A 22,547-nucleotide genomic window follows, 5' to 3' on the forward strand; every position below is an offset into this window, starting at 1 on the left:
ACATGTAATTTACCTTATAACAAGAGCCTCAGAGCAATGAATTTTGAGGTCACAGGCAAAAAGCCAATCTACAGCTACTTGTATCGAGCTGTACTTCACATTCTCTGAAAGGAGTCAAAATGGAGAAAGCTTTCCTCATTTTTAGTGATGTAACAAATTTTCACAAAGTGAACTCTTTTCAACAGAGGAAAAGAAAAACATACCCAGAAGACCTTACTGTGGGTCTTTGCAAGCTGCTCTGTACCAGTCAGGCCTCACATAACCAGGGAGTGTATTGGCTGAACATATACTAGCAAATCATTTTTAATGCCTCATTTCAGGTCTTTGGAGATTAATTTTATCATAAATTTGGAAGCCTGATTTAATTGCGCTAATTATATTTTCTCTTGGGAGTTGATGGATTACTACCTAGCATGTTCTCACTGTGCATAATGAATCGCACTGAGGCTTTCTCTTATTTATACCTGCTGAAAGTCAAGGAAATGAGTTACAATAGGCATTAAAGAAACACGCAAGAAATTACCCTAAACCATTTGCTACATATTTTTGCTCCTCTCATGGATCTGTTCTTAAGATGATGATTCCATTCTTCTGGAAATAATTGCAGAAACTCAGACTTAATTCTCTGTTTATGGGGAATTCACTGAAAAGAGAGCACATTTCAGACATGCAAGACATCTACAGTTCCTCCTCTCATCACTCTATAAACAGCCATCCACCCATCCACATGTATTCATTTTTGAATGGAATGTTGTGGGTGCAGAAATAATTATAGTCACCACACTTCCCAGTACTTGTGATTTCATCAGATGTAATCATGCACATGTTGGAAGCCTGATTTCTCTGCTGCCAGAATTTGCCACTGAATGGAATAAGCAATTAGGTGACATCCTGTCACAGAATAAAGTTCATCTGTCATGTTTAAGTGCCAATCACCAGGATATCTTGTATTTTGTACAACTTTGGAAAATCATGTTGTCTCCTGGTCTCTCTGCATGACCTTTCCTGCTCAGTGTTCATTTAATGCCACAAAGCTTATAATCAGTATTTATCATTTATGTGGAAAGAAAAACAGTCCATGCCTAAAATGAAATAACAATTTAAAGTGCAATGTGCTTTCTGTCCTCTTAATTCCTCCTGTGGAATCAAAAAAACCCCCAAAAGTTATTCTTGGGGTGGGGCTAATTCTACATCCCCATCTTCATATCCTTTCTTATAGTTTTGTTCTGAAATCTTTCTCTCTGGCTTTGGCAGGCAGAGCAATAGCTAAGCTACGAAGAAGTACATGTTGAGTTCAGCCTTGTTGCTGAACTGCTATCTGGCCTCTCTTTCTGACCCCACCACGTGTTTTCTCTCTGCAAAAAAGTGAGGCCCTTTGCCCACCACTGTGGATGTTTGTGTGCCCTCTTCACACTGGGGGAACGCCAATATTGAGGAAAAGTCTGCAGTACACTGCTTAGGCAGTTGGACATTGTGTAGACTCCCAAAAATTCTAGCAGGAGCTGCAGATGCTGAGGGATTTCTTCTGCTGGTTGGGAGCACGGGTCAGGATGTTGCAAAGCACTGAGTCCAGTGTGCTCAGCTGAGAACTGAGCAGGGGTAACCAACATCTCATTATTTTCCTGACCTGATGAACAAAGTATTTTGAAAGCAGTGCATGCTCTAGTTTGACTGTATGGCTATTCCTTTTTTGAATTGCATTTTCTCAAACGTATCTTTTAGAATTGCATATTGTCAAGGTATCACCTAAAGGTGGACCCTTCTTTCAGATATGACAATCATTTCCCCTTAATTAATTTTGATAGTTTGTTCACCTTCGTGGAACAGATTTTCACGAAGAGAAAGAAAAGCACATTTCCTTCAGGAGCAAGCTATGAACACATTAAATTGAAAAGCTGTGATGTTCTGTGTCACATTAGCTTGGTCCTTACAACGCAGCAGTCACGCTTGATAAACGGCGACATTAAGAATAACATTAGAGAACACAGGCACAGGGTTGTGATGGCAACCAGGATACCTATCTGCCCATTGTTACAGACACTGGCCTCCTCATTTATGCCTTTGGGAGCGATGGACATACAGAGGGAAAAGAATCAATATGTTTCTCAGTTTTTTCTCATGGTTGACAAAAAAAATATGTGGTCTATAACTGGACTTTCCATTGAGCTGTAATCCTGTAACTTCAGTACCATGAAAACATGCATAATTATGCTGTGTTAAATATAGAAGCATATGGCAAAAGTAATAAAATTTATTACAGTAATTATAATTTATTTATTTAAACTATATGTGTGGGTGTATAAAGTTACATAAACACATAGGAGCAGTTTTCCAGGGTGTCTATCACTGTCACACCAAAGTGCTGATACTGCTGTGAGGAGGAGGCTGACTGCCTATTTAAGACTCTAAGTGGCAGTGAGGATTATTTTCTTCTGCTTTTGACCTACCTTTCCCCATTTCTGAATGGCTGATGTTCAGTTCTTTCTTTAAGCCGGTTTTCTGGATAGGGCTTGCTTATTAAAAGTCACAGACATTATTTTAGATCACACTGCTGTGAATTAATCTCTTTAGTGGATCTTACTTCCTCTAGATTTCTGAAGGTTTCTGATTTGAACTGCAGCACAGACCTCTTAGAATGATATCCTCTGATTTCACTTCACACTTAACAGTGTCAGGGGATTTTTCCTGAGCCCTTGGTGTTATTTTCACCTTTTCATTGGAATCAATAGTACCATCACTGTTCCCACACAGCCTGATGAGGTCACATTTAGGTGGACACTGATTACTTACATCACCTCACTTGTGCTTTCTTTTGCTTTCTTTCCTATATATAGTTCAAATCAAATACTTATTTCAAAAGAACATATTTATTATCTTTTAAAACTAGCCTTGGATTGTGATGTCCAAAAAGAGCTTGAAGCTAGTTGTGACCTTTGTGCTGGAGCTAGTGTCTATGCAGTTGATGTGTAAAGCCCTTGGTTTCCCTTTTGTTGGCTGGGCCTGTGCTGCAAGCTTATGGTGACAGGAGCTGCCACTTGTGCTCCATGTTTTTTTACAGGAGCTAAGACACAGATCTCTGTTTCGTTACTCTGGCTCCTACAGTGCAAGCAAATTATAATAGTTTAAACACAGTTGGGTTTGTTTTTCCTCTGAAGGATAACAATCTGGCCATGGCAGAGACTGAAAAACCAGGCAGAGAAATTCTGATGGTTCAGCTTTTCTACTTCCTCAGGATCTCTGTGGAGAGTAAAGCAAAAAGACGTAGTTGGTGAGAAACACGAGCTATAACCTGTGCAAAGCTCCTGACTCTTACTAGAAAAAATTTCTGTGGAGAAGGGTTTTATACTGTGGCATCCGTATCAGGGGAAACATGGAAGAGAATTTGGGTAGCATAAATATATGCTTTCTCTGTATCTGTTTATGTGGTGAATCAGCATTTAGCCACAATCACTCTCCCAACCAGGCAAAGCTGCCCCTGGGGTGCAGGACCTGCCCATGGGAAGGAGGCCAGAGGCAGAGCTGAGCCCATACAGGGCAGCCTGGGGAACAGCTCTGGCATTTTTCCTTTAATTCCTGTATGGGAGTAAGGCAGCAGGGGTGCTCAGAGGGTTTAAGGACAAGGCAGCCCTCAAAACAACTCATCTTAAAATTTCTGTCTCATTTTTCTATTTTTCTGCAGAGTTAAATGTAAGGGAGTCTGATGTAAGAGTGTGTGATGAATCGTCATGTAAATATGGAGGAGTGTGCAAGGAAGAGGGAGATGGCTTGAAATGTGCATGTCAGTTCCAGGTAAGGGCTGCTCAACTTTCTGTTTGCCATTTCTAGCAAATCTTTCAGGTGCATTGAAATATTTGTAGAGATGCTGCTTCAAAAAGTCCACTCAGCAACAGGGAAACAGAAAAAAAAAGAAAAAAAAAAGAAAAAAAAGTAATTTTTTTTTTTTTTTTTAAATCGTCTTAAGTTTTAAAAATAAGTAAATAGCATGTTCAATATTTGGTTGGTTTTTGAGTCTTTAGTTTACACTTTTTATAACTATCATGGCAATTCTTCACCCCTTCTGCCACCAACTCTTTTAGAGAAAAAGCAATACAGCAGTTCTTTAGTTTTGAAGTTTATAGCCAGGACAAATGTATCAAATATTATCTACAAGACTCATGGTAAAACTGGAAGAGCTGGCAGTGTTATCAGCAAACCCTGGAGTAGGCTGTCTTTCAGTGTTTTAAAAATAATCGTGTGTTCTGCTTCCAATAAATAATAAATCAAGGGGAACCAGAATAGCAATGGTGTGTGTATATGGTCATACATTGGTTTAAGATTCCAGTGTTTCAGAGCTGGCTTTGTTCACCTGTGCTGGGGACATTGTTTTAACTGACTTTTAAAGAGAGAAAAAATTCTTATGAGAAGAGGCTTTTTCATCTGTCTCAGTTTGTCTGTAACATTCATTTATGCAAAATAGTAAAATCAAAGCTCAGTAATGATTAAAAAAAAGGAAAGTAAATACAACCCTAGGATAAATAAAGGTTTCATTTATTTTCTGTAGGTGGTAAATTTTGTGACTTCCTAATAACCAGATCTTGAAGACATAAAAAAGGAACCAGTCCATGTGACGAAGTGTTACTTTGTTTTGAAGAGTGCATTTTTAAAAGAACGTTGTTTTAAAACTACTTGCATGTTTACTTGCACTTCTTGAAAAATTTGTCCTATACTCTTAGGAAAGGAGTCTATGGGTGAGGAGAAGATACTGTGTTTTTCAGACATAGAAGGTTGAAAACATTCCTGTAACTCTCATACTTAATTGAGCTGCAACTAGCTCTCAAACTCAATTTGCTGCAACTAGCAGCACCAAAATTTCCAGGAAACAAACACCCAGCCCAAACTGTTAGGTCCTTCACATACAAGACTGTCTGAGAGCTACCTAATTTTTTCCTGATGTTGCAAGGTTTTGAAAGGAATATAGCCACATTTGTGTATAGTGGTTGAGCTGAAGCAGCACTGAAAGGAAGGTGTGGGAATATCAGCCTGTTCTTCCAGAAGTGTGTTTCCCATTCATCATAGTGCTGAATAACTGTGCCATTGGTCCTATCCAGCAAGGTATTTTTTATGTTGTTAAAACTACAATTTTTAGAAAAATGTACCCTAACAAGAAAGTTGCAAAATTAAATTGATATGGGATCCAGTTTGTGGCCAGGTGAGATGTTCCTGCTGGAGGGGAAATCACGGAATCCATGAATATGCTGAGTTGAAATGCACCCACAAGGGTCATTGAGTCCAGCTCCTGACCCTGCACAGGGCAGCCCAGGAGTCACCCCATGTGTCCAAGAGCACTGTCCAAATGCTTCTCGAGCTCTGCCAGGCTGGTGCTGTGATCACTTCCCTGGGGAGCCTGTTCCAGTGCCCCAAACGCCTTCTGGGGGAAGAACCTCTTTCTAATACCCAACCTAAATCTCCCCAGACTCCCTTCTGCAGGCCATTCCCTTGGGTCCTGTCACTGGTGACCACAGAGAAGAAATCACTGCCTGCCCCTCCTCTTCCCCCCACAAGGAAGCTGTACACTGCAATGAGGTCTGCATGACAAAGGGATATTTTTGGGAGCAGAGGGGCACAACTAATTATAGCCATCCCTGAACTAAGGCCGAGACTGGCACAGACTTTCTTCAGATTAGGGAAAATGTATGACATATTTCAATGTTGTTTGAAACAGCTATAATGTCACAGTAGCAAGAGCTCTGCAGGCTAAAAGATCTTTTTCTGTATTTTGGATGGGTTTTACAAACCTGAATGGAAAAACTGATAAACAAGCAAGTGTGTTATGAACCAGTGGAGGAGGTAAAATGGAGTGAGGAGGGGTGAGGAGAGAGAAAGAGACATCATGGGTCTCTTTTCCAATCTCAGTAAGAAAGACTTACAACAATAAGTTTAATAAGATAACTGCTTTAATAGGAGAGAGTAGGAAAAGGAACAAAGTGACAGTGAGCAAATCTTACAACACATTCAGATGTTGGAAACTGAAATCACACAGCAGTGAATGGAGCTTGGATGGATTTTCCCAAAGCACACTGTGCCAAGCAGATCCTGTGCATGAAGAGATGCTCTCCCTTTTGGCCATTCTTCCTCAAAAGAAAACAATTTTACTCCTAAAGGGAGCTTGCAGGAGAACTTTGGGCTGTACTGTACCAAATCACTAAAGGCTTACCAAACTGTAAAAAAGGAATCCCTTTCAGAAAATTTTCATTTTCTAACCTCAGCACAGAACCTGCAAATTTAAAACATCACACAGAGACTTAAAGAGATTTCAGAATTACCTATTGAACAGAGAATTGCCTATAGGAAAACACTGTCCCCCTCAGGAGTTGCCTGTTAATTACTCTCTGGAAATAACTGTTTGGTATGGCATATGACAGGACTAATGGCTGTGGTTGAATGTCTGAGAGCTACTCACTACTAGAAAGTATTATAAAACTGTTAGAAATTATCATCAGAGCTAGCAGGATGATTTATTTCTGTCTGTACCTGCTTTGATCATTCTCAGTTGGTCATCTATGGCAGGATGACAAACGATTGAAGGGCAATACCCTTCAAAATTATATTTTAAGATTTCACTATTTGGAGCTTTATGTATATTAAAGCACAAAGAAACTGTTGTGGGAGAGACTCTCATTTGGAATTCGAAGAAGAAACCAGTATTTTTAAGTAATTTTAGCTTAATTAATGTTATTTCTGCATACACTCTCTTGGGTTGAACTATTTCTGTTTAATCATAAGCCATCTTTTGTGTGGTTAATAAATTTAGTAGTTACTCGGTATTTCATCATTGCTTCTTGGTTTTTGTGTTTGGTTGGATTCTTTTTTACATTGTGGTGTTGAAGATGCAAAAGGTGTCTGACATTACAGCTCCCAGTGTACCCCCCAAACAGGGCAATATCTCCTTCTCCATGCTGTGAAGCAGGATTTGGATGTCCTGTTCAGCAGGAAGTCGTGCAGCACTCTCGGATGTTAGGCAGATCGGTGATCCCAGCATTTAATGCACATTTTGTGTACAAGGGTCTAAAATACATTTCTGCTAGAATACAAGAAAACATCAAAATGCAGATAGCTTCTGCAAAAGCAATTCTGAATGATGTTTTCTTTTCTTCCTTCCTTTTTATTTGTATCAAATTCTACTAAATTTAAGATTTAAATTTTTCAGTGTAGTGATAGAAAAGTGTTTATTATAGTTGTTGACCAAGTAAAAGGCTCATGACGCTTTTGAATTTAATGAGAAAGGCGATTGTTTTCCAACTCCTTTGTAAGACTGTTCTGACCAAAATGGTTGTCCAATCTCCCCTTAACTGCTGCTCTCCTTAAATTCTCCTTCGCACAGTTTCATCCCCCTGTGCCTAGTCATACTTTCTTGTATTATCTTGAAGAAGTTTTCTCCTTCCTCAGTGTTTATCCTTCAAATACTTCTAGTTGCCTGATGTATTCCCTCTAGCCAGTACAAAGTCCCACCATAGTTATTTTGTGCTTTTAATCTTTCCTACTGAATTCCTATGTTCAGTCCACGTGGAGTTAGACTATTATTTTGGTGATCCAAGAGGAATACATTTAGTGATACTGAAAAACTAATATATTTCAAATTGTTCTTTAGCAAAAATGGTTATAAGATGCTGTTAATAACACAACTCTCTTCCTGGATATTAATATACAGCTGAGATTAATCACTTGATTTCTGTATGACTGGGTTATTTTATAATTTCTTTTCCAGTGTCACACAAACTATATTCCAGTTTGTGGATCAAATGGAGACACTTACCAAAATGAATGCTTCCTCAGGAGAGCTGCTTGCAAGCACCAGAAAGAGATAACAATGGTATCTAGAGGACCTTGTTATTCTGGTATGTAAAACATCACTTTGTGTCACTAATGAATGATGTTTTATGGTTAGCGCTGTAGTTTTGCCCTTAATTCCAACAATTAAAAATTTTGTGCTTTTCATAGAATGAAATAATGTGTAAAGCCCAAGTCCTCTTTAGGAATGGAATCTTTTGCTAGACAAGAAATCTGATAAATCTTCTGATATGCTAACAGAATAATAAATAAACATTACAAGGTGAAATATTTTATCTGAGAAAATAGATTATGAATGCTTCTGTGGTGCTCATAGAGGAGCCTTGATATCCATCAAAAGGCTTTCAACAAATTTGGAGCAGAATCCAAATTAGTCATTTCTTTAGGACTTCTGTTTTTTGGATATACAGAATTAGTGTGGCATCCAGCAAGTGACACTGATCATCCTGACTGCCACTCTGCCTGTATCCATTGACTTTGAGTCATTACATTGAAGATATACATAACTTACAAAATCATTCCACCTCACATTTCTAATGAACTTGCTTTTTTGTCTTTCCACACACTTAAAGCATAGATTTTCCACATTTCAAATACATGGGACAGGTTTTCACTATCTTGAATATTACAACATGCTCTTAGACACAGAAGTTTTAACCATCACATGTGTTCTGAACCTCTGGGTAGATTCAAAGATAGTGAGACCAGACACATGGCTGGCTTTCTCAGAATGAAATTAAATGATTCAGGAGTGTCAACAACTGCAATTTTTGGTCTATAAATAATACATACAAATTATTAAGTTATGGGACATCCCTCATTTTTGGATACAGAATGGTTGCTCAGATTAATCTAAACAAGATTACATGTTTATGGCTGCTAAAAGTTTGACTGTGGGTCAGATGCACACTCCTTACTAACTTTATGTTGGTTAATTGCAATGACAGAGTTATCAGGCCTGGAGCTCACTGGTAGCTGCAGAAACTTATCTGGAAATTTGGGCAAATGCCCGTGCAGGGTACCTAGTCCAAGTCCTCACTGCTGCCAGTCCCAGGTACCTCATTTAAATGCACTGTGTTTCACACCAGCTGCTCTAAGGCCTTTGATTACAGCACAGACCTATCCCGAGGTCTGGCTCATGTTTACTAGGGTCCAAAACAATCTGTGTTGTTGGTCCTAATACTGAAGGATGCCCATGTTTTGTTTCCAGCACAGAAGCATAATTCCAGCATCCCTCAGGCAGATGACTAAATCTGCTGTTTTTCCCAATTTGCTGTCTCTCCCACCTTTAAATTATCTCCAGATGCTGCAGAAATAGGAAAAAAATCTAGTTTTGGAGGACTCACATATTACTATAACACACCCAAGAAACATGAAGGTTTGAACTAAGGATGTATAAGTAAATATTATTTTTTAATTTCATGCCCAAATTGTTTTAAGAAATGGACACACAGCATGAAAGTTTCTTTCTATCACTAAAAAAAAATATATATATAGGATAATGTTTCAGGAACAAAAAGTGTTTGTTTATATATGCATACTACTCTACTAAGAAAAAGAAATTTCAAAATTAAAAATCGATTCTTCGCAGCCTCATGTTGCTGGTAGCTAATTACTCCATAATTCAGCTGGTACAGGAATTTTTTTATTCAGCCTTCCTCTCTTTTTCTTTAAGTCCTACATGAAACCCAGGAAATGCAGCATAATTTTTAGCACTTAGTGTAACAGATCAAGAAACATGCTGAAACACAACACTCCAGAAAGCACTGAAAAACACATTCGTGAAACAGAGGTTCTGATTCAGGCTGCATACTGCACTTACACTGTTGCAACTTTAAGTGCCTTGGCAGAACTCCACTGAAATGGTACCTGCTGCTCCCTGAGTGTCTGATGTGCTTTGGGTGGCATGAAAATATTGGATGATAAAAGCCATCATTCAGAACCTCCCTATGTCCTGCCAGCACGGTGACATATTTGTGCTCTTGATCTGTTACACATATAATGGACAATCAGATGCTCAAATTAAAAGATGTTTTGTAGACTCCCATTAATTTTCACTGGTTGCCTTTGAATCTGCTATTAAAATGCTTTGTTCTAGGGCATCATTGGGAGACAAGTACAGATTCACTGGTTTCCTATCAGAGTTTTGTATTTTCAAAGCAAAGCTTCATCCTGGTGGAACGCACCCAAGACAATAGTGTGAAATTCCTCCTTAGTGTTGGAACAACTGTTTAATATTAAAAGTATATCAGACATCTGAATCTCATACAGGAATAAAAAACTTCCCATTTGCTAAGGATTGATGCCTTGTGTACCTATGGCACTAGAACAGGCTACACTGATTTAGTCACTAAATCATTATTCTGTTTCTTGGCAGGTAATATTTTGATTAAAATTTTAAAGACATAGGTGATTTGCAGCATATTTATTTATTTCCTTTGTTGGAAGGCTGTCAGAGATTCAAGATTCTAAAATAGGCAAAGTTTTTAAAAAAAGTCAGTTATAGGTGGTTTAGAAATAAACAAAATGCAAGTTTTGATGTTAAAAATGGTTGTTTAGAGAAAGGAAATAGAATGTATGGCTGAAATTTTGGGTCTGCATATACAGAGTTTAATAGTGATTTTGACTGCTGCCAGATTTGTTATATGCACATGAAAATGTAACCACACAATAATGTAGTACTTGATTATACTTGCAGTTTCTCAATGTTTCTTGTACATTTGGATATACATTATATGTATATTTCATATACATTTCACAGTTTCTTATACATTTGGAAGTCACAGTCCATCAGTCTATTGCTTTCTGTTGGGATTTATAAGTCAAAAAAAAAAAAAAAGAGAAAAGAAAAAAAAAAAAGGAGAGTAAAGCTATTTGCAGAACTAGAAAAAAACCCACAGGAATTATTCTCTCAGGACTGGTTTATGGAAGGGTCCACTTGCTTAAAATTTCTCGGTGGACTGTTTGTACTTCGCAGTTTGCCTCAGATGGGGAAGAGATGGTTTCAATTTTCATGCTGCTTTGCCCTAAAAGCCATCCCTCCTGAATGAGAGAGGCTGCAATCGTTTTTGGTTTTGGGGAGTTTATTCTGCCTATGCACCAAAGCAGACCCACAGTACAGAAATGGCTCCTATTCAGAAAGAACAAAAAAGGAGATTCTGACTGTAGCTGAGTGCTTACAGCATTCAGATGCTGTGTCTGATCCAAGTCCTTCTTTGTGTATTTTATCCAGAAATTCCTTATGGATAAAAGCAGCTCACAGCAAAAGCCTGTATATTTGTGTATTAGCATATTTTTATAGAATCATGGAATGGTTTCATTTGGAAGGGACTTTAAAGATAATCCAGTTCTCACCTCATGGCCCTGGGTAGAGATATCTGCCACAGGTTGCTCTGAGCTCCATCCAGCCTGGTCTGGAACACCTTGAAGGAAAAGCAACTTATTTGGAAAAGGATGGCTTAAGTAGAGATAGAGGTCAATCATTCCTCCTCTAATTACACACCAATGGCTGGGGGAATGCTGTTTGTGCCCAGCATCTTCACTTCTTTGAGCATCCTTCTTGGTAACTTTTGAAAACCCTGAATTCATTAAGGGCCTGAAAAGAGCAGGGCTGCTTGTCCAAGTAAGATGGAAAAGAAAGCTACTCTTTTAACCAGCAGCTGCCTGGGAAAATATAGCCAAGGCTTAGGAAAAGGAAAAAAAAAAAAAAAGGAGGAACACCAGTTTAGTTTAGCATGGTTACCCAGGAGACAAGAGTCCTAGCATAGCTCCCAGGGAAAAGTTGAAAATGATACAGTGTTATAGAGGATGACACTTTTTCTTTTTTAATCATTTTTGATAACTGAAAGTCCAGACAAGTAAAAATTAATCTATCCTGCTGCTGTGCTGTCCTGCCAAGTGGACTTCATGTGTATCAGGCCAGTGATATTTAGGGAGGGGTATGAGCATCATACCCACGATCATGAGCATCATGAGCATCAGCTCCATGATTTACAAGATGCTTTCCATGTTTGGTACCTGCCCTGCCCCACGCACACAGGATTTAGCCAAAGCCCCTCACACTGGGGCTGAGCAGCCTTTCTCATCTCAGGGGAAAGCAGTCAGAGTGAGAGCTGGAAATAAAAACAGAAAAAATCAAGTGTCTTTGAGACATTTTGCCCTTTGTTTTTTCATATGCATTACATGCTGAACATGCTGAATTTGTGTGTCAGCTTTCTCTCCCCCAAAACAGCTTATGACATGATTTTGCCTCCAAAAATAATCCTATATATTAGCTCAAGTAAATTATGCTCCTTCACATTTCCACAAGCAGTACTACATCATAAGGCATATTTCTCAGTGACTCAACAATTACATTTTATATGGGGTTGCCTGCTTTATCAGTAAAGTGGGTCACTATCAATGGAAAAAGGAACCTTCCGGTTTTTGCATTAATTTCTGGAACGTTATAAACTTGGTGTGTTAGATACCAAATAGTGGTATAGGAGAGAAAAAAAAGGAAAATTAAGGCAAAGGGAAAACAAACCTCTATTCCTGATACTCCACATGACAGGAGATTATTTTTAATGTGTGAATTGACCCAGTAATGTGGAATTTCACACTTTCATCCACGCACTAGAGGGAATTATTCTTAGAAATTCCTTAAAGAAAAGCAGGGGAGGGGGCTGAGCAAACAGAGGGTTTGTTTTTTCCTCTGATATGAACAACCTCATGTATGGAAGTAAGATTCCCACTCCTCTCTCTGTCTGGCCTCCTTCTTCTTTCAGTTTTTAGCAAATAAATTCATCTGCCTTCTCCATCACCAAAGCAGGCATGAAAAGAGAGGTGTGGGATGAGCAGAATGCATGCTCCACTCCTCTCCTCAGCCTCCAGAGAAGCTAATCTAATGGGAAACAATTCACTGACAGTAGTTGCCATTCCATTCTGTCCTCTCCTCCTCCTTTGAGCAAGAAAGACAGGAAGTTTTGTGACTCAGTTCATGTGTTTAAGGGTTTGTTTTTACTGCTGTACTAGCTGAAGCCTGTGCAGAGTGCTGCCCAGCAGGAAGCACATGCAAAATCTCTAAACAGATCCATCGTGCTCTGAAGTAGAGTTAGTTGCCCGGGGGTGTTGAAAAAGCTCAAGTCCTCCTGACACTTGAACTGCTATTGCAAATGGGATCCACTTGAAAGCTGTCACTCATCTGATGCTAATCCAGTCAGTCAAATGTCAATGATATAACAATGCCATTAGAACATCTTTATACAAAGAGATTGACTCAACTGAGAGAAGCTATTTTGTCATTAGATGACTTAAATCGAGTTTACTTGGGGGACTATTGTCTTCTGGAGGTACTTCTGCAGTCAGGTGATTTATCTGTTGAAGTTCTCCTTGAAATACCAGTCCCAGGGCCAGAGGGTAAGGAAAAATAAACTTTCCAAAAATCAGATTTTTACTCTTCATCTCTTTTGGGTTTAACAAATTTTAATCTCTAACAACTGAGAACAGGCTAAGAAAGATATTTAGTTTCAGTATTGAGTAGTGCTGTTCCTTGAGTAACATCTTGACAGGGAAGAGAGAGACTAGGGCACGGTGAGTATGGACAAACCACATTAAAGGATGCCAGACCTTATGTGGGATGTTTGTTTTTACAGCTGGCTCATGAAAAGTAACATCTGTGTAATGTTTTACAGTGACAAGTTCCTGATCAAACAGCTGCTCCCGGAGCAATATTTTCATTTGCTTTCTCTTTTTTTTTTTCCTCTCCCCCTCTGTTTCTTTTTCAGATAATGGCTCTGGGTCAGGTGAAGGAGGTGAGTAACAAACTCCACTTATCTTTGGTTTTGGTCTTTCTTTTAAACTAATGTATGCCAGTTTTAAATGCATATATATATACACACATGGCTACTGTATATCACATGAATTGAGGGAAAATTATGGTACTTAAAATAAGCTTTAAGGTTGCAGTGTTATTGGACCATTTCAGAACAGTACTGGTGGAGGAAAAAACTGTAGTGTGCATTTCGCCAATATTTCTTTTTCAGATTTGACTTGTATAATTTTTCATTTGTTACCAGCAATGTAGTGCAATATTTAGGTCCCTATTTCACCTGTATTTTTCTCAAGGAAAATGACCATGCACAATAAATTTCTTACCATTTTTTAACTTGCACATATTTCCTTAGTGTCTAAAACATCTAGTTGTTACCTTATGCTCGGTCAAGCTTGTTGCCTAAAATAGAGAACTATTGCATTATGATATCTATTTATATGAAGTATTTTACTAAAGTATATTTTTGTTCAAAGCTGTATATTTTAAGAGGGCATGTAGCACAGCTGGGGGTAGTAGAAGTGTTTCTATCTTTCAACACATCTTAATCTTCTTCCAAGGATTAAATAAAAAATTGTCTTAATTCTTTCTTTGATTCTACTAAAAAGAATACATATAGAATGAAAAATATGAGATAAAGATGTATACAAACACAGAAAAACTGTTTTACTTTTAGGCTTTGGTAGTATTAAGAAGGTGCTGCATTTCATACTGATGGGACTGAGTTGTGAAGTACTGTAAATCTTGTATAGCTACATGAAAATGTGGTTTTTGTGGAAAACCATCTATGGCATCGCTGTGTAAGTAAATGTAACAGTTAACTTTTCAAAAACCAGCTAGCTAGCTCACTTTTTTCCTTCTATGGAGGTGAAGGGGAACATCTCCCTTTCCTTCAATAAGCTGCTGTCAGTAAATTCCTGGGCTGCTGCTAACACAGGGCCATTATCACCTCTGTTTTCTTTTGGGGCAGTGTCTGAAGGAATAATTTCCTGCTCAAACACTTACTCTTCTTATTTCTACAGCTGACTTTTCTGATGCTTCACACAGTTTCCCCAGCTCTGTTTGCTTCTCCTTATCCCTTTGTTAGCCAGCCTGTTATTCCACTGTGACTGGTCCCTGTAAGCCAGCCTTTCTGGCCTTGGTACTGCTATGCAGTTCTTGAAGGAGATAGATGACAGTAATTTCATTTTTATTTTTAGAACAGTTTTAGAAAAGTTTGAATGCCATTGAGATTAGTTGTGTTAGGGTTTTTTTTTCAGTATTTTCTAACTGCATACAAAAAATCCGGTTCAAGTCCCTTGTAAATGTTACTGCGTTGATCTGGAAGAGATTGGCAACCATTTGATAGATGTCAGGAATCTTTGGGTAACTTGACAAGTAGTTTGGAAAAACATAGGCCAGAACATTCTATGTTTTGTTGGCTGCTCACTGAAGAGGTGAAAGGTCCATGTTCAAATATACTCATTCCTGGATTTGGGGCAGGAGGCTGAACCCAAATCCACCTGTGGGGGCAAGAGAGACCCACACGGGTTTCCCTTTGTCGTATCTGTTCTCTTTGTTCTCACTTGAAATGTTCATTGAACCTCAGACAAAGAGTTGGGGAGGAAGGATTGGTGATGTGGAAAGACTTTGTTAGCTGGGGCTCAGCGTGCCAGTGTATTTGAATTATTTATGCAAAATAGAATGCCACCGGCTTAGGAGGTTTGGTGGTCCCTTGATACCTTGCAGAAGTAGTTGGTGCATTGTCTTGGGAGGTAGAATATGGAGATTCAGTTCACTTCAGGCAGAAATAATTGAATCTGGTTCCCTTGCCCCCAGATGAGTTTCTGCACTGCCTGGGTATTGAATTAAGAAGGAACAATGTTCCCACTCTGTCTTCCAGCAGTTTTGTGACATTAAGCCTTCACTTATTGGGGTTTCTTCTGAGTGCCTTTGGGCCAACTGAAATGTTCCTTCTGTTCAGTATGAAAAGTGTTGGGTTTAGTTCTTAATTTTAGGTTAAGGAAAAGGAAAATGAGACATTGAAAACCCTGCTTGGCTCTTCTTCCTTTTTTTAATGCATCTAGGTTATTTGTGAGACACTGAATTATTCCTGTCCCCCTCCACCTTCCTCGCTAAACTGGGTGTTGGGCAATACTTTTGTGGGACAGTTGCTTAGTCTTCAGCATGTTTAGTCATTTTCTGTGTCTGAAAGTACTCCTTCAAAGAATGGAATCCACTGCTGCTTTGGTTATTGAATTCTGCTCTAGCTGAAAATTCAAGGATATTTTTGTAACTGGAATTTGGTGGAGTTTTTTCATTATTCAAGTAGCTGTAAAAGTGCTACGTGAAAACATTAAAACCTGAGAAGTCTTACTAGAAGTTAAGGGAATTTAGAAGCAAAACCAGACTTCTGGAAGAGTGTTGGACCTATTGAGAATGTAAATGCATTGTTTGGAATCCAGACAAGAAGAAAGGATAGGAACCCGGGCAGAGGGTGACCTGCAAGGTAGAGGTGCACCATGGTGCCCTCCACAGTTCTGCCTCTCTGGTTATGTCATCTATGGGACTGTCTGCTGCAGAACTGTGTCCAGGCCCAGCCTTCCCCATTTTCTTTTGGAGAAAATCAGAATATACTGAAATAAAATAATCACCCGTGCCAGAGTGTTTAATCTCATACACTTGGATAAGGGTGCTCAAATAGGAACCTAATTCCCTGGGGAGCCTCTGTGCCCAATGGGTTGGGTACAGCTGCTGCTTGGAAGCACGAGGGAGCTTCAGTGGAAGTCAAAAAATACAAGATAAGTGAGAGAGAACCAGCAAGCAAGCAAACATACTTAGAGACTTGTGTTTTCTACCTAGGATGTGCATTTCCAGATAATAATCACAGAATCAATGTTTGCTATGTTTCTCAAACATGCAATTAGTGTGATTGGGTATGCACCAGTGATGCTTGCACACATGGAATGGATGAGCACAGCTGCTTGTGTGCATTCAGGAGGCATTGCAAGTGCTGTGCAGATGCACTTTTCGCTGGTGGATTTTTAACTTTGAAAGAAAGTACTGGGAAAGCATCTGAGTTGTGCTCTTCAGTTTCTATAGCTCTGCCTCAGACAGCCTCCACTGCTGAAATTAGCTGTTGGCCTCATGTTTAGCTAAGATTTGTGCTACTGATTCACACTGTTCTTTTTCATTTTCTGCATTTCATTGCAGAACAATCTCATTAATGATTCTGAAATTGACTTCATGCAGATTCTTCCTCCTACTCCCAAACTGTGTGATGTTAATGCATTCATTTCTGTGTTAAAAAAAAAAAAGAAAAGTAGATTTAGAAAAAAAAAGAAAAATCCACAAAAGTCCTCTTCTTCAGATTGTTTCAGACAATGTCTTGCCTTAGCAGTTATTACGTGCTCCAAGAAAAATCACCTAGAGGTCATGGAACTCCTGGTTGAGGTTCTCCACAAATTATCTTTACTGCTACAAAGACGTACTAGGTTTTAGGGAAAGAATGAAGAATGGGAGAATTATTTCAGTATGCCTGAATGAGATGAAGTAATATAATTTTTAAGGATGACACGATTGTCCAGTTGCCCTCTGACATTCTGAGTGAGTTATTTCCATTTTCTATACTCTCTTAGCATTGAGTTGTAATAAAATGACCCATTTTTCTAATTTCAGAAGTCTGAAACTTCAATTAACATAATAAAAATTATAGTTATGAAACCAACCAGTTGGTCACTTGTGGCAATGGGTATCCTGTGCCACTTCTAAGAAGAGTATATATGATTGTCAATTCAGAAATGAGAGAAATTTCAAAAATCTCCATATTTTATCATTAAGTTTCACCCCTACAGAAGACAATGTCAAGAGAGCAGAGACTCAGGCTTTAAAGAGCTGGCTAGCCAGGGTCATGTCTGAAGATGGTGGGATCCTTTAAATTTGTATCTAAGGTGTGGGTTTCTCTCAGTATTCTCATATGAATCATTCTGCAATTTCCTTGTTCTGAAAGAATACAGTCATAAAATTAGGCCCTTTACATAATCAATATTCTGTTAGACTTGGAGGCAGAACTGGAGAAGGAGAAGGTACTGGCTCAGACTTGTGTTCATCTCTGTCAACAGTAGTAAATTGCAACACTATTTGACCTGCTGGATGTACTTCCACAACTTGTAGATTGGGGCATGAAAAATTATTCTGAGGACATCACATTCACATAAAAAGGTAGATTGCCAGCTTGCAGCTATGGTGTTGACTTTGTGATATAGTAAGGCCTTTGCAAAATGTGTTGGAAACCATCAGCATTTGTTACATACAGCATGAAAGAGGTAAGAAATGGTAAAGGCTTTTCAAGACAGCCTCTCAGAAAAAAACTACTGTCCTAAAAGAGGCAGGTTCTCTGCTTCAGTAATCAACCAACAAGGGTGAGATTTCTAAGTGTCTTACTATGCCCATAATATTAATTTTTAATTAATTTTGTTCAGTGTTTGTCTGTGTACCTGAGCAAAATGCCTTTTTGATATTAAAAAAGTTGTAATGGTAGTTAGACAGATGGCACCCAATCATTTCAGGCTTTTAAGCTAAGGAAATAACATGCTTGCAATACATATAGCTAACTTAATTATTATTAAAATAATTTGTTTTGAATTTCTAATCCCCCTGAAATTTAATAGCTGAAGTATCTTGTGATGAACGTCTAGCAGATTGCATTTAGTAATTAATAAATTGATATACAGTATGTGCTTTTTAGCAGGCTGCCATCTGTTCCTTCCTCTCACTGGGGACAACACTTATCCAGTAATTGTCACACAGTCAGGGTGGAATAAACACACACAATTTAGAGCCTCTAATATTTTCTATTTTAATTTGTAATAGTGCCACTGATTTGTTTTAATGTATTTTAATATGACTTGCAGAAACTTGATGGTGATTAGCACCCTGGATAGGAGGTAGCATCGCGTCTTTTAGCTATTCTTATAATGGTGTGTGACTTAAAAAGATTTAAGTGTGAATTCCATCATGTGACTTGTCACTGAGTATCACTTTAGCTCCAAATAGCCCTATTGACTGCTGTCAAGATCCTACTTGATGTAGATAAAATTAACACTGAAATAAAACAGACAAAAATTGCTGTTTTTACAGCAAAGGTTCATAAAGGCAGAGGCAAAGGCCCTAAATGTTCAGGCATTCTATTGATGGAGACTTATTATAAGCAGGTTTTTCAGGAATACTGGAGCATGCTTAGAAGGATGCTGGAGCAAGAAGCATACAGAGACAGACTCTTTTTCCTTCTTGCACAGGATATGAAGCAAATGAGGACAGATTCGTCTCATATACCCCGCACTGGGCCTGCAGAAACGTGTCCAGTGTTTTCATGAAATTGTGGGACACCTCCCTTGGCATCTGGTGACTTTCATGTCCTTTGTTTTCTACCATCATCCAGTCATGCTTATTTTACCTGGTGCTTACTCTGAAGCTGTTTATTAACCTTCCTTTGGATAAAAGAGCTGCATTTAAAGTAGGGCACTGGACTGAATGGGTACTCGAGCTGTCTAACTGGAGGTTTCTGTAGTGTGAAAGGTGATCCAGTCTTGCAATATGCCAGCTTTTCCTACCATTATCCGTGGTGTCATATGCACATAAGCAAGCCAGAACTTCCAGTTCTCAGGTGTGTGAAATCCCTAACACCTCACAAGGGTAGTGGTGGTAGGGGCTCTTACAGTCTTCACGTCCTTTGCTTGTAAGTGTGCACCTTGTCATTGTCATGAGCACTGGGCAAGCCAATCACCTTGGCTGGGTTTAGATTAGGGAACCAACCTTCAAACTCCCCTCCTCCAGGCACTTCAGTCTTGAGCAGACCTGGCATCCTCCTGCTAAGCCTGTAATGCCCATTCCTGCAAAATCCAGTTCCAAAGGCTGAAATGGCTGGTGCCTCTACAGAAGCCTGCTTGAAGCAGCAGTGTGTGATCCACAGTGCACATGGAAAGGATCTTTCAACCACCTATAGATCTCTGCTGTACCAAGCCAGGCTTTGTTTCTCAAGCCAGCTGGGTGGTTGTATAAGAAAGCAGGACCTTCCACGCTGCCAAATATTGCTTTTGCATATGATCCAGCAGCATGGTTAAGAGAATTCAAGACATCGCTTGCCAAAATTTTGAGAGAACTAAGAGTAGTGTTGGACTTGCTTTAAATATATACTTATAGAAAAAAAGAGCAGGTTTGCAGCTTTGCTTTGAATTATGTGAACAATCTCCTTTTTAACTAAGTGCATTGTTAAAGTTGCCCTAAAAGTTAATGGAAAGTAGGATAAGTCACTAAGCTCTGGAGTGAATTGCATTCCCTGATGTGTAAGTCTGTGGACTGTGGTATTTTGAGAAGTATTTCCAGTGCTAGCAGTACAGAGGGAATCACACTCAGAAATCTTTTTGAGATTAGTTGATCCCCTAAAATACAGTAAAAATCATTATAATCCCAAACCAGTTAGGAGTTGGTTTCCAGAGGGGCTTTCCTGGATATTCTATCAAGGAATTCTATCTATACATGGCTACTGAGGAGTTGCAGCTCCCCCTCTCTTCACTGGGAACAGTGATAGATACAAATATAGCTCCCTTTCCAAGCTATGCCTTAGGGCAGACCAAACTTCACCTTGACACAAATGGATGCTCTTGCTTTAAGCCTGATTGAAAGCCCTCAGCAGAAACCCAGCCACATTACCATTGTAGGAACACACAAATGAGTTGCTGAGGGAAGCAATTTACTGCTGCCCAATTCCTCTAGAGCTGCTGTCCATTGGCAGACTCCTAGCCTGCAGCTCCTAAGATATAGCTGGCCGTCTTCTGCAGAGGAATAATGACTCAAGGAGAAGTGTTAGGGAGCACAGCTCAGAGAGACACCTGGGAGTCACTGATCCTATCTTTGTGCTTTGTTTGTTTTGAAGGACAGAGCATTAATAAGGTGCTGCCCTGAAACATGTAAGGAAGCTGAAAGGAGAGGGAAAATGATCTTTCACTCAATATCAAATTAATATGTCAAGAAGAGAATTAATCAAGATACCAACAAAACCAAGTAGAAGAAATTCTGTAGTCATCTATACATCAGTATTAGAAACTTGAATAATAAACAAGAGGAACTCATTTGGGAGCATATTTTGACCTAATTGTTATTACTGAAACCTACTGGGAAGATCCGATTGATTGGAATATTAAAATTAATGCCTACAACCTATGTAGGAGCAATCACATGTGGGGGAGAAAGGAGAAGGGAGAGACAATATGTTAAGGGATATATTGACTATTTGAAGGTATTTACACCAGAGAAACATGCTGTCAAATATTAATGGGTTAACATATTTTAACAGGATACAGGTGTACAGGCCTGCTACCAATTCAGGTTGAAAACCAATATTCATCCACTCTGTATTGGTTTGAAATTGAACTGTGGGGTATTGTATTGTGTTTTCTTGAAGGATTTCTTTCCAAGCAGGACGTTCATTTTTCCAGTAGCCAGGAGGGGGCATGGCCAGGACCCAGAAGTTCACATCACATCACCCCAGACCTCACATCATTGCTGGGGGCAGGGGAAGGAGAGTTTTTTCAGAAGGAATGGCTCTTTCTGCATGGCTGCAGTTGGGTTGGGGGCTGCAGTTGGGTTGGGTGCTGCAGTGCACATTTTAGCAAGTGAATGACTCTCTCTTTTGTGCACTTTTATTAATATTGTTGCTGTTACTATTAGTTTTCTTATTTCCTTGTCTCCAGTAAGTTTTTCTTGCCTCAACCCATGAGTTTTACGTTTTGTACCGCAAATTTGCTACTCCATCCCACCACAGGGGCAAAGGGGAGGGGAGAGCAGAGCCAAAGAGCAGCACATGATTTCGAGATTCTTGCTGGGGACACTGAATGAGGAGTACCATTCCTAAACCACAGCAGGACATCAGTCTATATTCTATGCAGTATCTAATACTGTTACTGCTAAAACAATGCAGCTAGTAGTGAAAGATGCTTCTGAATATTGTAGGTGACCAATATATGTGAAGTCCAGCAAGTTCTGACCAAAAAAACCCCAAAGTCACACTTTTTAAAGAACAAATCTAATTTTCAAAGGTAGAGAAAGCAATTTTAGGAAGCAGGGAAAAGGAGGAAAGGAAAGAGAATTTTACATCCAATAGTATATAGAAATAATGAACAAGTAGTTGTGGACTATGATTCTGAAAATAAAAAGATGTTGGGAGGACATTCACAGGGAGCAGAACTAGAGCTCAAGAGGAAGGGTGGGTATGTTGCATGTGCTTCTTGTGTGTGTTACTTATTTTGCTCCTTTGTAAAATTGAAGTGCTAATAGTGCAGTAAAAGTGCTCAGTAAAGCATTCTGGTTGCATTTGTAGTCAAGTCAGACAGTATAAATGGGTATGATAAAGTATTTTCCATGCTAGTGGTACCATAGAAGGATATTAAGCACCAAATGTTGAAGAAGTATTTTGTAACCAGCAGGTTTGCCAGGTTTGCATCTTACAGCTTTAAAGGTGGGTGGAAAAGAATTCTCTAGGCTGCTGATGACTTTTTGACTCTTTTTCTTCAGTAGAATAATGATAAATAATATGCAAATATTTTCATAAAAGATAAAGATGATGGTTGGGGGAAACAGCCTCTCATTCTGGCACCTATTAAAATCACAGCAGTGAAATGGAAGGTGGAAAAATCAACTGAGTACAGAATAAAGAGGGAAAAATACTAATGCCAGTCTCTATGAGTTAATGGAAAATGTTTATTGAGAAAATTACCATTTTTAAACTGATTTTTCCAAGAAAGGCATTTTTAAAACAGAACATTTTATTTAAGAGTACCACCACAGAGCCATAACCTTTCTCACTGAAATGTGATCTTTAATCTCGTACAAGCCTAAGTAACTAGAGAGCACAGCAGCCACACATTGTGCATCT

The 22,547-nt window shown here is 39.0% G+C and overlaps 1 protein-coding gene across 1 annotated transcript in view; it reads left to right on the forward strand.

Annotated features, from left to right (window-relative positions):
• TMEFF1 (transmembrane protein with EGF like and two follistatin like domains 1) overlaps positions 1-22,547 on the forward strand; it is a 111,923-nt gene that overhangs the window by 63,435 nt on the left and 25,941 nt on the right. Inside the window, exons 2-4 of the mRNA XM_062500418.1 lie at positions 3,680-3,789; positions 7,745-7,874; positions 13,593-13,619. Of these exons, the coding sequence (XP_062356402.1) occupies positions 3,680-3,789; positions 7,745-7,874; positions 13,593-13,619 (267 nt within the window). The remainder of the gene's footprint in view (positions 1-3,679; positions 3,790-7,744; positions 7,875-13,592; positions 13,620-22,547) is intronic.

This window comes from Cinclus cinclus, chromosome 1, assembly GCF_963662255.1.
Source record: "Cinclus cinclus chromosome 1, bCinCin1.1, whole genome shotgun sequence".
NCBI lineage: Eukaryota > Metazoa > Chordata > Aves > Passeriformes > Cinclidae > Cinclus > Cinclus cinclus.